This window comes from Theropithecus gelada, chromosome 4 (assembly GCF_003255815.1).
Source record: "Theropithecus gelada isolate Dixy chromosome 4, Tgel_1.0, whole genome shotgun sequence".
In the NCBI taxonomy this organism is placed as follows: domain Eukaryota; kingdom Metazoa; phylum Chordata; class Mammalia; order Primates; family Cercopithecidae; genus Theropithecus; species Theropithecus gelada.
The window spans coordinates 48,875,171-48,894,792 of record NC_037671.1 but is presented as its reverse complement, the minus strand read 5'-3'; the positions used below and the strand labels follow the sequence as shown (position 1 = coordinate 48,894,792).

At 36.5% G+C, this 19,622-nt stretch overlaps 1 protein-coding gene across 2 annotated transcripts in view; it reads left to right on the top strand.

The window, feature by feature from the left end:
- LOC112623818 (24-hydroxycholesterol 7-alpha-hydroxylase) overlaps positions 1-19,622 on the top strand; it is a 105,046-nt gene that overhangs the window by 58,260 nt on the left and 27,164 nt on the right. For both annotated transcript variants that reach the window (XM_025384492.1, XM_025384491.1), the window contains exons 9-10: positions 7,387-7,482; positions 8,347-8,435. In XM_025384492.1, the coding sequence (XP_025240277.1) occupies positions 7,387-7,482; positions 8,347-8,435 (185 nt within the window). The remainder of the gene's footprint in view (positions 1-7,386; positions 7,483-8,346; positions 8,436-19,622) is intronic.

Sequence of the window (19,622 nt, the reverse complement as noted above, 5' to 3'; positions counted from 1 at the left end):
GAACAGGTTATTAATAAGAGTTGTATAGCAATGTTACATTAATATAGAAATTCATCTTATGGCAAGTACTTTATGTAAAACATAATAACCCTTTAATAATCATTCTGGCCATCTGATTCTGTATCAGAATCAATATAATCCTATTTAAATCAGGCAGGTGAATTGAATGGTCTCTTGTCTACTGATTCAACCAACAAGAATTTCTTAGCACCAATGAGCTAAGGAATTCAGTATGCGAAGAAAGCTATTTTGCATAGCTGGAAGACAATTTCAGGCCACAGATTACAGATATGGGAACAGATAACAGCAATATATTAGATAATCTCAATTTATATTAGGAGCCAGCAGCTGAATGAAGGTGAGAGGATTTTCTATGGACAAAGTAGGAGGAAATTCTCAAGTGCACCATGAAAGGGTATGTGCACATGGCAGACTTATCAGTTAAATATTTGTGAATCAATATGGCATAACAAATTATTTTTTTTGAAATGATTTGACTTAGGGCCTGCATTATCCAGATGGATCACATTTAGTCAGTCCTCTGCTATTGTTTGCTTTTTTATATGCAGCTTGAGAGTGTTTGGACTCAAACCAAGGAAATTTTGTGATAGAACACAGATAAAAATCCACATTTTGTAAAAGTTGAAACTTTTGCTTCCAAAGGAGGCATGATTTATCTAATTGATCTTATGTAAATTAGAGTATTTAGTTTTTGTGGGATTTCAACAGTTCATATTTTTATATATTTTTATTTTATTTTAATTTTTTTTGAGACAGGGTCTCACTCTGTCACCCAGGCATGGGTGCAGTGGCACAATCTCAGCTCACTGCAACCTACAAGTAGCTCTTCTACGGTCTTTTAACCTCCTATCTTTGTCGGGATTATGTTATAAAGGGAGTTGTAACTTTTGTTGGGGCAATTAACCTCCTATAGTTTTTCAAAAGTAATTTTACTTATTTTGACAACTTTGCCACAAGAGATACCCGTGCTCAAACACATGCACACAGATATATACTCTTGCATGCACAGTCCCCCATCCGCACAACCTCTTAAATGTACTACCGCAACTATCTAATATTCTGTTTGTATGACATTTATCCGTCTCAAAAAAAAAAAAAAAAAAAAAAAAGAAACCAAAGTTTCAGCACAGTGTAAATCTGTCATTAAAATTTTTTAACACTAATTCTTCACTTTTTATGCATCTAGAGAGTTTTCACGTTTATTTCAGTGGTCACATAATAGTCCATTTTCTTGATAGCATAAATATTTATTGATTTTTGACTCTTCAGAATTTAGATTGTTTTACTTTGTGGTTATGTTAATGTGGTAATTGTTTATGTCTTTGTACATATACATTCATTTTAAATAATTAACTTTGAATTATAGTAGTAGATTACTAGCCACATGGCATAAACACACTTATGATTCACTGTATATAATCCTGTTACAAGTCTGAACTGTTTTATAGCACCAACAACTTGGAATTTCACAATATATATTATTTTTAATAAAAAAGGATAGATATCTAAAACAATTCAAGAAATTATTTAAAAATTAATAATCTATTACCTCTACCTCTTTACATCCGTGCTTTCTTTTAGAGAACATGAGGCTTAAATATATCCAGGCTTTTTACAAGCCTTAGCAGCTGGTCATGACTATCTCAATGGGAGGGCAACTCCAGAAACATGCACAGGCTGCCATCTTCTGGGCATGTTCTAGGACTTTCTTTCATTATTTTTCACAGCATTTTTTTAGTATTTGTAAAAGGTGAAATTTTTCTTCTACTTACTGTTTCTTCTATAAATAAGCACACAGTTTTTCCTCTAAGAAGGCCTAACCTAATCACTATAAAGTTCTCCCTGCAAAGTTGAGACTTTATCTTTAGAAATAATAACTGGCACAACTTTTTCTTCTTATTAAATAGGTAAAACATGGTATTTGTACCGTGGGGAAAAAGGAGACCATAACAAGAAAAGGTAGCAGAAGGGGACAGGACCATAAAAAGAAGTTAAACGAATAAATTAAAAATTGCTTAAATCCCTTAAGCCAGAGATAATTGCTGTGTTCATATTGGTATTATAATTTCAGATGTTTTTCATGTGGTGTATGCATTTAAAGAAATTCAACTGGAATTGTACTATGCTAATTGTTTTGTAACCTGCTTTTATTTTATTAAATAACAGATTATGAGAGGTGTTCTTTCTTTTTTTTTTTTTTTTTTTTGAGATGGAGTCTCACTCTGTTGCCCATGCTGGAGTGCAGGGACATGATCTTGGCTCACTGCAACCACCGCCTCCCAGGTTCAAGCAATTCTCCTACCTCAACCTCCCAAGTAGTGAGATTACAGGAGTGTGCCATCATGCCCAGTTGATTTTTGTATTTTTAGTAAAGCCAGGATTTCCCCATGTTGGTCAGGCTAGTCTTGAACTCCTGACCTCAGGTGATCTGCCCACCGTGGCCTCCCAAAGTACTGGGATTACAGGCATAAGCCAACACGCCCAGCTGAAAGGTTTTCTGTATTAACAAAACACATCTACACAATTTTGAATTGGTAGCAAAGTCATCTAATATATGGATATAGTATACATTTTTAAACCAGTCCCTGTTCTTGAATATGTATGTGGCTTCCAATTTTTCACCTCTATAAACAGTGTGAAGATGAACATTCTTTTAGCTAAATCGTTGTATAATTAGTAATTATTTCCTTAGTATAAATTCATACAATGTGGTTCTTTCAAGATTCATATGTTTTTGAAAACAGGTGGAATGTTTTTGCTGAACTGAAGTTTAATGATAATGTTCCCAGAAATTTGTATTTTAAAACACATTTCACACGGGCTTATCTATGTTGAGTAATGACAGAGGCTCATATTTCCTCCTCTATTGGGCAACTGGTCAAAGTTCCTTTCTATGCATACTAGAAGTATTCTCCCACTACCCTTCCCTAAGGTAGTTTGAACAGGCTCTCTTTGTTTATTTTTGCCTGTGTGCCCTTTCCTGGAAATGGAATGAATTGAAATGGACAAACACTCTCTACTTTCTTGGATTTACTGCATTCTTTCTTTCTCTTTATTATGCTACCTTTCTAAAACTCTTAAACTTCTACCTGTATTCTCTTTTCAAGGTTTTATATGTTTGGTAGAAAAGTTTATCTTCAAGAATATCCAGAAAAGAGTAATTTTAAAACGTATTGGAAAAGATGAGTAATTGAGAAATATTAATTATCCTTTACAGGTATTAAAACCTGTTATAAAGTTAAAAGAATTAAAATGTTATGATCGTGGTGTCAGACCAGATGTTCAGATCAATAGAAAAAACTGGAAAGATAACAAAGAAATTAGCTCCCTTATACGTAAGAATTTAATATAGGATAAGTGACTCTTTTTATAAATCAGTGTAAAGAGAAGAAGTTAATATGTGGTTTGGGATGACTGACTAAAAGTGGGTTTTTTTTTAAACTTCTAAAGTAGAAGTTCTCAAACTTTTTGGTTTCACGATCCCATCACACTCTTCAGAATTATTGAAGATCCCAAAGAATTTTCGTCTATGTCTATTTTAAATCTGTCAATATTAGCTATATTTCAAATTTAAACTGAGAAGTTGTTAAAATATTAATTTGGTGATTCATTTAAAAATAACAAAAACCTCTTACATGCTAACATAATAGCATGGTTTTCTAAAACATTAACTGTATTTATTTTATAAAAAGAAGAAGGCTGCCTGATTTTAAGATTAATCAATGAAACCACAAAGAGGATAAACAGATTCGAATGTACCATATCAAAATTTAATGTCTCATTTTTTAAAATTGTAACTCAAATGTGAATATAATGCAAACATCAATATACAACACAACTATAAATAATTTTAATATTTAAAGAACTGACAAAAGTCAGTAAGTGAGTGTCACATAGGTTAATCAGGACAGAACATAAGAATTTATAGGATAAAATAAATGGAAAAACTCTCGACATAAACATAAAAATGTAATGTAAACCTAAAACAACCATTAAAAATGTCAGATTACAGATAAAAAGGTAATGAAACTTACATTCTCATAAATTATAGTTAGAAATACGTATTGCGGCCGGGCGCGGTGGCTCACACCTGTAATCCCAGCACTCTGGGAGGCTGAGGCGGGTAGATCACGAGGTCAGGAGATCGAGACCATCCTGGCTAACACGGTGAAACCCCGACTCTACTAAAAAAGCACAAAAAATTAGCCGGGTGTGGTGGCAGGTGCCTGTAGTCCCAGCTACTCTGGAGGCCGAGGCAGGAGAATGGCGTGATCCCGGGAGGCGGAATTTGCAGTGAGCCGAGATCGGGCCATGGCACTCCAGCCTGGGTGACAGAGCAAGACTCTGTCTCAAAAAAAAAAAAAAAAAAAAAAAGAAAAGAAATATGTATTGCTACAAAATTTGAGGAAACAGTTGAATAACATGCATTTATAGCCTTAAAATATACATGTCCTGTGTCATGTGAACATCTGTGTTAACAGAATCTGCGTGAAAAAATGCTGTGTGGAAGAAAGTGCTTATGGTGGCACTATTTACCATAGAAAAAAAAGTAGGCAATGATTACATTAATTATTGTTTAATCTACCCAATGGAAGATTAAACAGTCATTGGAGGAAGAAATATTCACCATGAATATACAATAAAAAGGGAAAACATGTTATGAAGTTAAGTGAGTTAAGAAAGATTAAATTGGTTATTCAGGAGGATCAAAACTATGTTTAACAACAACAAAAAATCTCCTATTACTACTAAGTAAGCATACTGGAAAGAAGTCTAACTAATTAATTACTGTCTTTAGGTGTCAGAACTCTGGATTTTCTTTTTTAGTTTTTCTACTTTTCAGAATTTTCCAAACTTTTTGTAGATGTCAGTTTTTATCATACGAAAGAATATACTCTTTAATTTTAAAAATACTTATTTTGTTTATTTAATTTAATTTTATTTTTTTGGCACAAACACCAACCAAGTCTCTGGTTAAAAGCTAGGAGAAAAGGCTGTGTGCTTCAGACCTCCTGCTATAGATATGTTGCCTCTGGACTCTTCCTTTCTTTTTAAGATTATACATTCCTGGTGGCACCCATTTAGCTCTGAGCACCTTTCTTGAATTACAACACAGAGTTCTGCCTTCTCTTCCTTTTTTAAAGAAAACCCCACTTCTAGATTAGCAGATGAAGCTTGTTTTGGCCTCACACCATCCAGGTGAGGTGCGGTGGCCAGGCTCAATTCCGTCTACCTGAGAGATGCAGTTCTTGCCACACACAGAAGTTGTAGCTTCCATTTGCTAGTGATCTGTGTTCTCCTTCTGTGACTGTTTTGTCTCCCTCTTGATCTTTCGCTTCATCTGTCATGTAAGTAAAGATAGGGACTGTTTAGGCTGGGTGTGATAATGTCTGCTTGCTCAGAGGGTTTCTTGATCGAACCAGCTCCAGCATTCCTTCATGCTATTTATCAGTCTGACAGTTGCTGCTGCTGCAACAGGAACCTCTTTCTTGTCTCCTCCCTGTTGCTAGTGGTAATTCTGCTACTGAGGACCTGTATGAAGTTCTCCTCCCTTTGCTAACCTGCTTTGTAGGCTGCAACAGTCAGCAGCCTCCAAGTCATGAGCACGGGTCAACAGCAACTGAAGAGGACTTTGCGGTGGGAAGGGGAAGGGCTGTGGTTGTCCTGACTGAAGGTCTGTCCCTGTGCTGCCCCCAACCCTGCTCTCAGATACACATCACGGCCCTCTGTGGCTGATTCCAGAGTCAGTCATGACCTCTCTAGCCTCAGTTCCAATAGAAGTAAAACAAACAGACAGGATTGGGATCTCACAGGTTTCTCTATTTTAAAATGATAAGAGGGTGCCTGCAAAAGCTTCACTCTCTTCCCAGTCTTGGATTTGAGTCTCTCCAGCTCTCCTGGTTCTGAAATGGCCAAATCTCAAGCAATACTCAGCTCCCACTAGAGCCAACAGGGGTTCTCCTGGGTTAAAAAAATGATGACATCCCTACCCCATATTCCACTCACAGCTACAAGTAAAAGACATATTTTTATTTTTCTTCGAGACAGCATCTCACTCTGTCTCCTAGGCTGGAGTATAGTGACACAATCATAGCTCGCTGTGCCCTCAACCTCCTGGGCTCAAGCAATCCTCCTGTCTCACCCACCCAGGTAGCTGAGACTATAGGTGTACCATCATTCCCAGCTAATATTTTTAGGGTTTTTTTTTTTGTAGAGACGAGGCCTTCCTATGTTGCCTAGGCTGGTCTCAAACTCCTGAGCTCAAAGGATCCTCCCACCTAGGCCTCCCAAAGTGCTAGGATTACAGGCATGAGCCACCAGACCCAGCAGAAGACGTATTTTTAATTGTAAGGTGTTTATGCCTCAGAGAAGTAAACCAAAATTAAGTGTTTTGCAAATATCTTGAGGACATTTCAAAATTATACAAGGTTAAATAGGTGTGGCTTATGATGAGGGGCAGTGGGAATTACCTAATAAAATATCTTCACCTTAGTAAAGTTGGTAGCTATCTAGCAATTATAAAACTTGGGAGATCTCTTTGTCCTGTGGTTCCTGAATGTGGTGATGATAGGGAGATTTTGTGAAATGGGTTTTAGTTCTTTGTACAGTTTATAGATCATGAAAACCTGTTGTCATATAAATCAGGAAGGATAATGTAGACTGCCTGAGGAAACACGTTGCTTATCCTCATTCCCACAAGCACTGTGACCCCAAACACAAACCCGACCAAAAAAATACATAACACTTGCCTTTTCCTGTGTCTTCCTAACCAGTTGTTTTTCATTTTTTTCTGTCCTAATAACTGATGCTGGACTGACAAAAGAAAAGTTCACTGTCCTGCCCTAACACTGTCATCAGTATCCACAAGAACAGGACATCCTTGGCCCCTCTTCTCAGTGCTAGCATGGCCATTGTCCCTGTCTCACAGTCCGATTTTTCTGTTCCATAACCTGAGGCTCCACCATAGTTTCTGTCTTTGAGAACTCTGGCCACAAACCCTAATATCAAACATCAAAAGCTACATTAGAATGGACTTATACGAGTTTCTAAACTTTTGACATTTAGCTAGTATTTCCTTTTATGTAACTGAATATATGTACATGTAAATCAGAATTATATAATTCCCTCTATGTAACCAAATATATGTATATAGAAATCAGAATTATATAGATACTATATTATTAGATTTTATATTTATCGTTAGATATTATATAATTATATAGATATTAAAAATAAATTTTCTCACAGTCAATTATAAAATGTATATCTTCACCATAATATAATTGTAGCATTAATTTTAGTGGCCAAAACTCTCTTTAAAGCATATTTCCAAAAAATGATTTGGAGCTGATTTTTCTGTTATAGAATTACATCATTCCTTCTGGTGACTTGTTGATGTTGTCTCCGTTTTGGCTACATAGAAATCCAAAGTATTTTCCTGAGCCTGAATTGTTCAAACCTGTAAGTTATCTCTTTCAGTATATATTATTCTTTAATTTTAATTTCTTTTTATTTCAGGAGTGTAAATTCATAAATTAGGACTATGTAATTAAGCACCCATATTTCTCTTGTAACTAAGAACAAAGTTGACTACAAAGTATAGAACAGATTTGCAATATAGACAATGCAACATTTACAAATCAGTTAGAAAAGTTTTTGTAATAAACTTCTCTAACTTTAAAATAAATTTTACATCAAACCAGAAGGGCATGTTCAAGTAAATAAGCCTATTTTTGATAGAAGACTTATTTAATGTTCTTTAGGCAATTGCCTCTGTCATTGGTTTCCAAGGAGTACAAAAAATACAAATAAAGCAAAATAAAACTGTGATCTGCTGTTTCTTAGAATTGGAAAGTTACAGGACTGAACAGAATGTTAAGAGGTCATTTAGTCTGTTCTCTGCCTTTAGGTAAAACTGTCAAAAATGGCATCTAGATGCATTCATTCTGCATCCCAAGCTTTTTCCAACAGGCAGGGATGTCAGTGTCTTATTACTAAATTTATTACCAACAGCAATTTTATGACGGAGCCTGAGACCTTATTATAAATATTCTTCCTTTTCTTAGGTCAATTCTGTGGTTGATTTACCTTATCATTTACATGTACCACTTAACAGAATTTTTTTAAAACCTTTTTATTTATAAGTTCATGTTCCAAAAACACAATTGTGTCTAATATTAATAACAGGGTGGAAAAAATTACCAACAACCCTGCAACTTTATATGCAAGGATTAGCTGTACAAGGTCATTTTTAGCCTAGAGAAATAAAGTTAAGCTTATTTATATAAGGCTGATTTGGAAAAAAAAAATGTTTTCTTCCCACAGGAACGTTGGAAAAAGGCAAATTTAGAGAAGCACTCTTTCTTGGACTGCTTCGTGGCATTTGGAAGCGGGAAGTTCCAGTGTCCTGGAAGGTCAGTGAGACAGCTGGGCCACATTGATCCAGAAAGTCTGCAGAAAGATGATGGCTCAGAGGGGGAAAACTTTGTGTGTGTGTGTGTGTGTGTGTATTTAAACTATAGGGAAATCCAGAAGAACACATTTGTCTGGTTGACCTGTGGTCCTGTGCAGTGTCTCTGTGGGAATATCTAAAGTGGCTTCTAATAGAGGATCTCATGAGAAGAGAAGTTTATACTTGCCAGATGCCGCATCAAAGCAGCATTTATGGTTCAAATTGTCAGCTTTCGTACAAACATAATTGGAAGTGATTTGAGTACTACCTTCTTTTTTTTTTTTTGAGGCCGAGTCTCGCTCTGTCGCCCAGGCTGGAGTGCAATGGCCGGATCTCAGCTCACTGCAAGCTCCGCCTCCCGGGTTCCCGCCATTCTCCTGCCTCAGCCTCCCGAGTAGCTGGGACTACAGGCGCCCGCCACCTCGCCCGGCTAGTTTTTTGTATTTTTTAGTAGAGACGGGGTTTCATTGTGTTAGCCAGGATGGTCTCGATCTGCTGACCTCGTGGTCCGCCCGTCTCGGCCTCCCAAAGTGCTGGGATTACAGGCTTGAGCCACCGCGCCCGGCCGAGTACTACCTTCTTTAAAAACAAAGATAGAATTATGTTTCTTTTGCTACAACATTGTCATGGATATTTGCTAGGGTTACAGAACATCTTTGACTTGGAGCATAGCAGGAGATTACTAGATGGTTTTGGTCTATGGTGTTGGTTTGTGAAACTTTCTTTTGATACCTTATGTGGTTAAATTAATCTGGCACTCAGTGCTCCTCCTCAGCGTGATACCCTGTTCTAATGCAAGTGTTCATTGTTTAATGAAAGTTATTATTATCTTTATCTGTTCAAGAAGAAAAGGTTTTTGAACATCTCATCTGTGCCAGGCCCTCTGCTAAGCTTCAGAGAGCACTGAGGAAGACCAACATGGTCCCTGACTTAATAGAATTTACAATCTACATTAAATATGTCCCATTTCTTCATTGGGGATGATTCTATAGGGGAAACATCAGTACCTGTTTATGACAAAATCTCACTCAATGAATGTAAAAATCCTTTAAATTTTTATATTTGAAAAATTGTAGTTTCTTGAAGTCAGTCATCTTCACTATTTGAACAGTAATGCGAGCCCATATTTGCAGTCATTACTTGCTCCACAGTATCCATTCCATCCTTCTGTTTTTCATGTATTTAGAGTATCAGTATGATTTTAGTAATTTATGCTTGCCCTAAAATAGTATTAATTAGTCTTAGCCAATCATGGAAATTCTATCCTCATTTTAGACATTATTCTAGAAACCTAAGCCTAAGCAAATGGGTGCCTGGTGTTTTGCTGAGCTGCTTGTCCTGAGGTAGGAGTTGAGCTAAACTGGCCAATCAGAGTGAAAGGAGAGACTTCTTCAGGATGAGGCCCCATTCATCCTGTCCCACTGGATATGAACAAGGAAGCATGCAGCCTCAGATGTTACTAGCAGCAAGTTCAAGAGGAATAAGCTATATGATGGTGCAGTCTGTAGATGGCAGAGCAGAAATATATTAGGAGCCTGAATCCCTGAAATCTCGGTAATATTATTTTGTTGCTGAATTCATCAGTTTTGAGGAACTTGTCTACTTTCTGTTATGTTAGATAATAAGTGTCCTTACTTTTCAAGTCAGTTTTAGTTGAGGGTTCCATTGTTTAGAGCTGAATACCCACTATATACTGAGATGCCAACCATAAAACTCCAAAGATGAATGAACATTGTAATTGAGTGTCAGTTACTTTAGGGACATCATATAACACACAACAATGTTAGCAACAAAAACCCATCATACTCATCCTGCCTCTTGTATTATTTTCACTTTAGAGAAGCAGTTCTTAAGCCAATAACAAATTTCTTGTTTTTGTCACATACCAAGTGTCAACGTCCTAAGAATAGCTCTTCTAAAAACAATAGATGCTACTTTTCTTCAGGTGTCTTTATATCACTATATATATACATACATACACACATACACACACACCTATATATTGGTATTAATTTGCTTTATTTGTATTTTATTTATATATACCTATATATAGATGTGTGTATATATATACCAATAGCAACTAAAGAATTTATTATAATCATCCTTGACCTGGAGCTAGCAGTATTTTAAACCAACGACTGAAATCTCTTGCAATGGAGTATATAGTATGGGCCAACTATCAAGGATTACCTACTGACTACTGTTTCCAAGAGGGGCTTTTACTACCTTCTATGATGGCTTTTGAAGCTAACAGACATTCTTTTTGAGTTGGAAAGTAATTGGTATAGTAAAGGGAACCATGACGCTGCAACTCAATCAATAGTATCTTCTTTAGACATAAACTACATATTTTTACAGTGCGCTGAGCTCTTACTCTGTGCAAGGCAGTGTTCTGGGTACCACAAGGGCTTTGGGCATGAGTAAGACATGTTCTCAACCCACATGAGAAACAACTTAGTAGGGGCAAAGTGGACATTGAATTAATAAATAACTGCAAGGATTTCTGGTTGAGAGATGCCAAAGCATCACAGTGAGCTTCAAGAGAAAGATACATCTGGATAAGATGATCTCAGAAGATTTCCTGGGGAAAGTGGCGGAAGATCTTTTAGCTTGAGACAACAGAATGAGCAAATGGTTACTAAGCACAGAGGCGTGTGGCTTAAGGCCTTATAGTTTTACTGTTACTGGGACCAGATTGCAGTGGTGAGAAGTAAGACTGAAAAGGTACACTGGCCCAATTGAAAAGGCCCCGTAATACCTGATGTATGAGTTTATTTGCAGCTCACATGGCACTAATAAAAAACTAAAAGGTTTTGGGCAGAATGGATTTGTGTGAAGCATGACTTAGGTTATATGGTTATGCTAATATTCTATGTGTGAGACACAGAGTAGTAGAATCTACCAGATTTGGAAGATGATTAGAAGTGTGGGTCAGGTGAGAGGAAGGCTTTGAGGTGGACTGTGGCTTTAAATCCAGGTGTCTGGTAGAGGTGGTGGAAATAGAGAAATCAGAAACAAGAGAGAGTCTGGGAGCAAGATCTTAAGTTTTCCTTTGATAGTCGAGTATGTCAAAATATATATCACTTAACCAAAATCTACCAGTTAAATATAAATGTTGAATACATGTGACCTATTTAAGAAACCTCATTAAGTTTAGTTTTCTACTGTTTCTGTTTTAAAATGTCATTAATTTTTTCTTATCATTTATTAATTATTTTAAACAGCCAATTCATGAAATGTTTTGTTTCTAAAGAGAAATAAAATCAAAAATTGCCCAGGAAAGCAAATGACTTCATTTGGACAATGTATACCGAGATAGATTTTTTTTGCACTAGAAATTTAATCGCACAAATCCTTAGTTGTAATCCCCAGAAAATTGCACTCATTCTTGATTTGTGTTCCAGGAGCCAATTTATTTTCTCATGCACCAAATACTCAGTGAGTCAGAGAAAGTTGCCCGTAATATGGCTGATGATCAAAGTTTGTCATGAACACACACTCTTACGGCCTTGCAGCCGTCACTTGTTGGAGTTCAAACCCCTGAGGTGGTATAAGAACCCCTCTCACAAGTAAACACAGAAGGTTGTGCTGATTTAACTCAATAAGTACTCGGTGCTGCCGTGGGATAACAACTAAAAATCAGAATGGAAGAACTGTGGTTCCTCTTCCTATTCGTGGGGGTTCTGAAAGTAGGTTTGGAGCAGGATCCCACTGCTAGGCACTTCCTTGTAGCACATGGAAGAAAATCTTTCTAGTAATTCTGCTACTGGAGAAGTCTGGTGATTTGTTTTTGTTTTGTTTTGTTTTGGAAAAACAAACAGGAAAGAGCAGCATGAACCACCAGACTTGTTCAGAAAGTGCAGCTTGTAAAGTGAACAGTCTCATTATAGTGGACAGTGTCACATTAAACTGTACTATTTAAATGGAGGAATAAGACGGAGGACTTTCACTGTAGAGGACAACTCCTTTGAGTGAGCATCTCTGAAAGTTGATGATCTTAGGCATATGCTTGCTATACCTGTCCCCTGGAACACACACCAAAACCAACAGGCTTGATTTTCCTTGGTTCTGATTCCCGCAAGAGACTGCCTGGCTGGCTATGTCATTGTGCAAATTGATAGGCCTAAACTCCGGTATAAAACAACAGCCCTGATCTTTGGCAAGATTAATCTGCTTATAAAGGCATGCTTGGATAAGAAGAGGGTGTAATAAGAGGAAGGCTGCAATACTTGAGAAGTGAAAATGACGCATGGATTCCTCAGGAATAGAAAGTGTGATTTTTACTTTTTGTGTGTGTTTGGGTCTTTCATGTATTCTGGGGAGTCCTAGGCCACAAAGTCATGGACTTGTCTTGAATTCCTAATGAAAAATCACACATCTATTGGAAAATTTAAAATCAGAGGACCATCTAATAGTAATTTAGTAGTACTGTTTTTAACCAAACATCTCTGAAGCATCTAGTATTAATACAATTATTCTTTTATTCGATAACTATTTACTGAGTGTGTGCTATGTATCAGGATAGGGTTCTAGCAGTTATCATGGAAAACAAATCAGATGGAGCCCCTTTCCTTGAGGATGTTATATTCTTACCCAAGTCACTTTATTAAAAACTGGGAAGAGTCAAAGACTCATAACATTTCTGAATTGGTTATAATGTGGTTGGGGAAATGAGACAGCAATATGAAAAACAAGCCCTACTTCACAGCTTAAGATGGCACATGACAAATGCCAGAAGACTCAGATATGTAACAACTTCCATAAGAATTTGGAGGAAGGACGATTAGAAAAGGCTTTTGGACTAGATGAGAATAATCAGTAAACAACATAAAAGAAAGCTCAGCTTCCTAAGATTCAGCAGTATCAAATTTCAAGGCAAGAAAACAAATTAAGTGCTCATAGGAATATAATGTACCCATATGTTAGTGATAGCAAGGCAATCATATATTTGGGACTTTTGATGCTCTGAGCACTTTTTTTTTCTATATATTTATGTTAAAGATAATGCCATTTTAAAAGCTGTGCCTTATATAGTAAGTAGCTGCACACTCTTGTATTTGAGAAGTGTTATTAGTAGCTTTCTGCCTTTTATACTTAGAAATAGCTGATTGCTTTTAAGGAATGAGCAAATTTAAATCCCCATGGATTTCATGACAATTTAAAAATCCAATCTATTCTGAGGAATTTGTTCCATAAACAAATGCATTCCCTCAACTCTAGTTGTTAAATATAATTAAAGGAACTGTATTTACTTGTATAATTGTTTCCTAATGTTTTCACAAGAGTGTGCACAGATCCTGGAGAGTATATAAAAGAGGGTTAGGAATGAGGGTAGGAAAGGTGAATGTGGCTAATTCTAAGACTCTGAGCCAGGTTATCAGAATCCTTATTGATTTTTAGCCATGCTTCTGTCTTCCCACCTTTTTGCAAAGGAGCAACAAGTCACTCAAAGGAGCATAGAAACCATTGGCAAAATTGCTGTCATTATTTTCCTGGCCATTTCATTTTGATACTTCATTATGAAGCTAAGATATAAGTATGTCAAGAACAGAAGCAGCAATTCAAGAGTGATCTTTTTTTCTTTTTCAACTTTTATTTTGGGTTCAAGGGGTGCATGTGCAGGTTTGTTACATGGCTAGATTGAGTGTCTCTGTAGTTTGATGTACAAATGATTTGTCACCCAGGTAGTAAGCACAGTGCCCAATACGTAGTTTTTTGAACCTCACCCTCCTCCCATGCTCCACCCTCAACGAGGCTCTCTTTGTGTCCATGTATATTCCACGTTTAGTTCCCACTTATAAATGAGAACATACTGTATTTGGTTTTCTGTTCCTGTATTAATTCATTTAGGATAATGGTCTTCAACTGCATCCATGTTGCTGCAAAGGGCAGGATTTCATTCTATTTTATAGCTGCATAGTATTTCATGGTGTTATTATGTACCATACTTTCTTTTTCTTTTCTTTTCTCTCTCTCTTTTTTTTTTCCTTTTTTTTTTTTTTTTTTTTGAGACAGGCCCTGTTGCCCAGGCTGAAGTGCACTGCCATGATCATAGCTCACTGTAGCTTCAACCTCCTGTGCTCAAGCATCCTCTCACCTCAGCCTCCTGAGTCACTGGCCCTACAGGCATATGCCATAGTGGCCAGCTAATTTTTAAAACAAATTTAGTAGAGACAAGTTCTCACTCTATTTCCTGGGCTGATCTTGAACTCCTGAGCTCAAGTGATCCTCCCACCTTGGCTTCCTAAAGTGCTGGGATTACAGGCATAAGCGACTGCACCGGGCCCCACATAATTTTAAATCTAGTCCACTGTTAACGGGCATCTAGGTTGATTTCATATCTTTGCTATTGTGAATAGTGTTGCAATGAATGTATGAGTTCATGTGTATTTTTGGTATAATCATTTATATTCCTTTGGGTGTAATGGGATTGCTGAGTCAAATGGTAGTTCTAAGTTCTTTGAGAAATCTCCAAACTGCTTTTTATAGTGGCTGAACTGTCTTACATTCCCATCAGCAATGTATAAGCATTGCCTTTTCTCCTTAACCTCACCAGCATCTGTTATTTTTTGACTTTTTGATAATAACCATTCTGGCTGATGTGAGACGTTATCTCATTGTGGTTTTGATTTGTATTCCTTTAATGATTGGTGATGTTGCACAGTTTTTTATATGCTTGTTTTCCACGTGTATTTCTTCTTTTGAGAAATGTCTGTTCATATTCTTTTCCTATTCGTTAAATGGGGTTGTTTGTGTTTTGCTTGTTGATTTAAGTTCCTTATAGATTCTGGATATTAGACCTTTGTCAGATGCATATGCAAAATATTTTCTTCCATTCTGTAGATTGTCTCTTTACTCTGTTGATAGTTTCTCTTACTGTGCAGAAGCTTTTCAGTTTAATTAGGTCCCACTTGTCTATTTTCGTTTTTGTTGCAATGGCTTTTGGAGACTTTATCATGAAATCCTTGCCAAGGCCTATCTCCAGAATGGTATTTCCTAGATTTTCTTTTAGAGTCATTATAGTTTCAGGTCTTACATTTAAGTCTTTATTCATCCTGAGTTGATTTTTGTATGCAGTGAAAGAAGGAGTCCAGTTTCAACCTTCTACATATGGCTAGCTGGTTTATCCCAGCACCATTTATTGAACAGGGAGTCCTTTCCCCGTTGCTTATTTTTATTGCTTACTTATTTGATCTGATGTTTTTAGGTGTGCAGCTTTATTCCTGGATTTTCTAACCTGTTCCATTGGTCTATATGTCTGTTTTTGTACCAGTATCATGCTGTTTGGGTTACTGTAGCCTTGTAGTATGGTTTGAAGTCAGGTAACGTGATGTCCCTGGCTTTGTTCTTTTTGCTTAGGATTACTCTGGCAATTTGGGCTCTTTTTTGGTTCCATTTGGATTTTAGAATCGTTTTTTTCTAATTCTGTGAAAAATGACATTGGTAGTTTGATAGGAATAGCATTGAATATTTAAATTGCTCTGGGCAGTATGACCATTTTAACAATATTGCTTCTTCCTTTCCATGAGCATGGAACGCTTTCCCCATTTGTTTGTGTCATCTCTGATTTCTTTCCTCAGTGTTTTTAAATTCTGAATTTAAATATATTTTACCTTCCTGGTTAGCTGTGTTCCTAGGTATTTTATGTGTGTGGCTGTTGTGAATGGGAGTGCATTCTTGATTTGGCTCTCAGCTTGGGCGTTGTTGGTGTATAGAAATACCACTGATTTTTGCACATTGATTTTGTATTCTGAAACTTTACTGAAGTTATTTATCAGCTTTAGGAGATTTGGGACAGACTGGCGTTTTCTAGGTATAGAATCATATCATTTGTGAAGAGAGAGAGTTTGATTTCTTCTCTTCCTGTTTGGATGCCTTTTATTTCTTTCTCTGGCCTGATTGCTCTGGCTTGGACTTCTAGTACTAGGTTGAATTGGAGTATGAGAGTTGGGCATTCTTGTCTTCTTTCAGTTTTCAAGGGGAAGGGTTCCAATTTTTGCCCATTCAGCATGATGTCAGTTATGAGTTTATTATAGATGGCTAGCATTATTTTGAGGTATGTTCCTCCTATGCCTAGTTTGTTGAGGGTTTTTAACATGAAGGAATGTGGAATTTTATCGAAGGCCTTTTCTGCATCTATTGAGATGATCATGTATTTTTTGTTTTAGTTTATGAGATGAATCACATTGATTGATTTGTGTGTATTGAACCAATCTTGTATCCTAGGTGAATAAAGTAAACAAAGTAAGCTTTATTTACTTTAAAGTAGACTTTATTCCTGGTATACAAAGCGTGGTGGATTAGCTTTTTTGTATATGGCTAAAATCAATTTGCTAGTATTTTGTTGAGAATTGTTGCATGTATGTTATTCAGCAATATTGACCTGAAGTTTTCTCTTTTCATTGTCTCTGCCAGATTTTGGTGTCAGAATGATGCTGTCCTCACAGAACGAGTTAGGGAGGAGTCCCTCCTCCTTGACTTTTTTGAACAATTTCAGTACCAATTATTTCAAGATTGGTACCAGCTCTTCTTTATGTGTCTGGTAGAATTCAGCTGTGAATCCATCTGGTCCAGGGCTTTTTTTGGTTGTTAGATTATAATATAATAATGAGTTTTCATTCCATTTCAGAACTCATTATTGATCTGTTCAGGATTTCAATTTCTTCCTAGTAAAATCTTGGAAAGCTGCATGTTTCCAGGAACTCATTCATTTATTCTAGGTTTTCAAGTTTGTGTGCATAGATGTGTTCATAATACTCTCTGAGGATTTTTTAAATTATTTCTGTGGGGTTGGTTGTAATGTCCCCTTTGTCATTTCTGATTGTGTTTATTTGGATCTTTTATCTTTTTTTTTTATTAATCTGTCTAGCTGGTGGTGTATGAATCTTACTTATTCTTTCAAAAAACAAAGTTTCGGTTTTCTTATAAATCTTTTATATGGATTTTTGTGTCTCGATTTTTGCATCTCAATTTTGGTTCAACTCCAATTTTGGTCATTTATTTTATTCTGTTAGCTTTGGGGTTGGTTTGTGCTTGGTTTTCTAGTTTCCATAGGTGATATTAGATTGTTAAGTTGAGATCTTTCTAACTTCTTGATGTAGGCATTTGGCACTGTAAACTTTCCTTTTAACACTGCTTTAGCTGTGTCTCAGAGATTCTGGTATGTTGTATCTTTGTTTTCATTCATTTCCAAGTATTTGTTTCTATTTCTGCATTAATTTCATTCTTTAAAGTCATTCAGGAGCAGAGTATTTAATTTCTATCTAATTATATGGTTTTGAGAGATGTTCTTGGTATTAATTTCTATTTTTGTTGCACTGTGGTCCGAGAGTGTGGTTGGTATGGTTTTGGTTTTTTGAATTTGTTGAGTATTGCTTTTATGACCCAGCATGTGGTCAATCTTAGAGTATGTGCCATGTGCATATGAGAATAACGTCTATTCTGTTGTTGGGTGGAGTATTCTGTAGATGTCTGTTTGGTCCATTTGGCCAAGTGTTGAATTTAGGTTCTGAATGTATTTGTTAGATTTTCTGCTTTGATGGCTTTTCTGACACTGTCAGTGTGTTGTTAAAGTCTCCCACTATTATTGTGTGGTATCTAAATCTCAATATAAGCCTCTAAGAATTTTTTATGAATCTGGGTGCTCCAGTGTTAGATTCATGTATATTTAGGAAAGTTAAGTCTTCTTGTTGAATTTAACGCTTTATCGTTATGTAACACCCTTCTTTGTCTTTTTTGAGCATTGTTGGTTTCAAGTCTCTTTTGTTTGAAATAAGAATAACAACCCCTACTCTTTTTTTATTTTCTGTTTGCTTGATAGATCTTTCTCTATCCCCTTACCTTGAGCCTTTGGTGTCATTGCATGTGAAATTGGCCTCTTGAAGACAGAATACAGTTGGGTCTTGTTTCTTTATCCAGCTTGCCACCCTGTGCCTTTTAAATGGGGTTCTTAGCCTGTTTATATTCAAGGTTAATATCAGTATGTGAAGATATGATCTTGTCACTGTGTTGTTCACTGGTTCTTAAGTAGACTTGATTATGTAGTTGCTTTATAGTGTCAGTGGGCTATGTACTTAAGTGTGTTTTTGTGGTGGCAGATAATGATCTTTTCTTTCTATGTTTGGTGTCCCTTAAGGACCTCTTGTAAGGCAGATCTAGTGGTAATGAATTCTGTTTACATTTGCTTGTCTGAAAAGGATTTTATTTCTCCTTTGCTCATGAATCTTAGTTTTTTTGGCTATGAAATCCTTGGTTGGAATTTCTCTGCTTTAAGGATGCTAAATATACACCCCAATCTCTCATGGCATGTAAAGTTTCTGCTGAAAGTTTCACTGTTAGCCTGATGGCAATTCCTTTGTACATGATCTGCCCCTTCTCTGTTGCTGCCTCTAAGATTTTTTCTTTTGCATTGACTTTGGAGAATCTTACGAGCATGTCAACCTCTCTAGTGAAGTTGAGGAAATTTTTGTGGACAATATCCTGAAATATGTTTTCCAAGTTGCTTGTTCTCTCTCCATCTTTTTCAGGAATGCCAACAAGTTGTAGGTTTGGTCTCTTAACATAATCTCATATTTCTAAAAGATTTTGTTCATTTTTATAAATTATTTTTTCTTTATTGTTGTCTGCCTGCATTGATTTGAAGGAGCTGTCTTCAAGCCCTGAGATTCTTTCCTCAACTTGGTTTACTCTGTTATTAATGCTTCCAATTGCATTCTGAAATTCCTGTGGTGAATTTCTCATTTCTAGAAACTCAGTTTGGTTCTTTGTTAAAATGGCTGTCACATCTTTCAACTCTTGGACCGTTTCAGTGTTTTCCTTGGATTGGGTTTCAGCCTTCTCCTATATCTTGATGAGCTTCCTTGCCATCCAGATTCCGAATTCTATATCTGTCATTTCAGCTATTTCAGGCTGGTTGAGAACTATTGCTGGAGAGCTAATGTGATAGTTTGGAGGTTAAAAAATGCTCTGGCTTTCAGAGTTGCCAGAATTCTTGCACTGGTTTCTTCTCATCTGTGTGAGCTGATGTTCTTTTAATCTTCAAAGTGGCAGTCTTTTGGATGGGACTTTATGCTTCTTATATTCTTTGATACCTGATATGGTTTGGATCTACGTCCCCACCCAAATCTCATATTGAATTGGAATCCTCGGT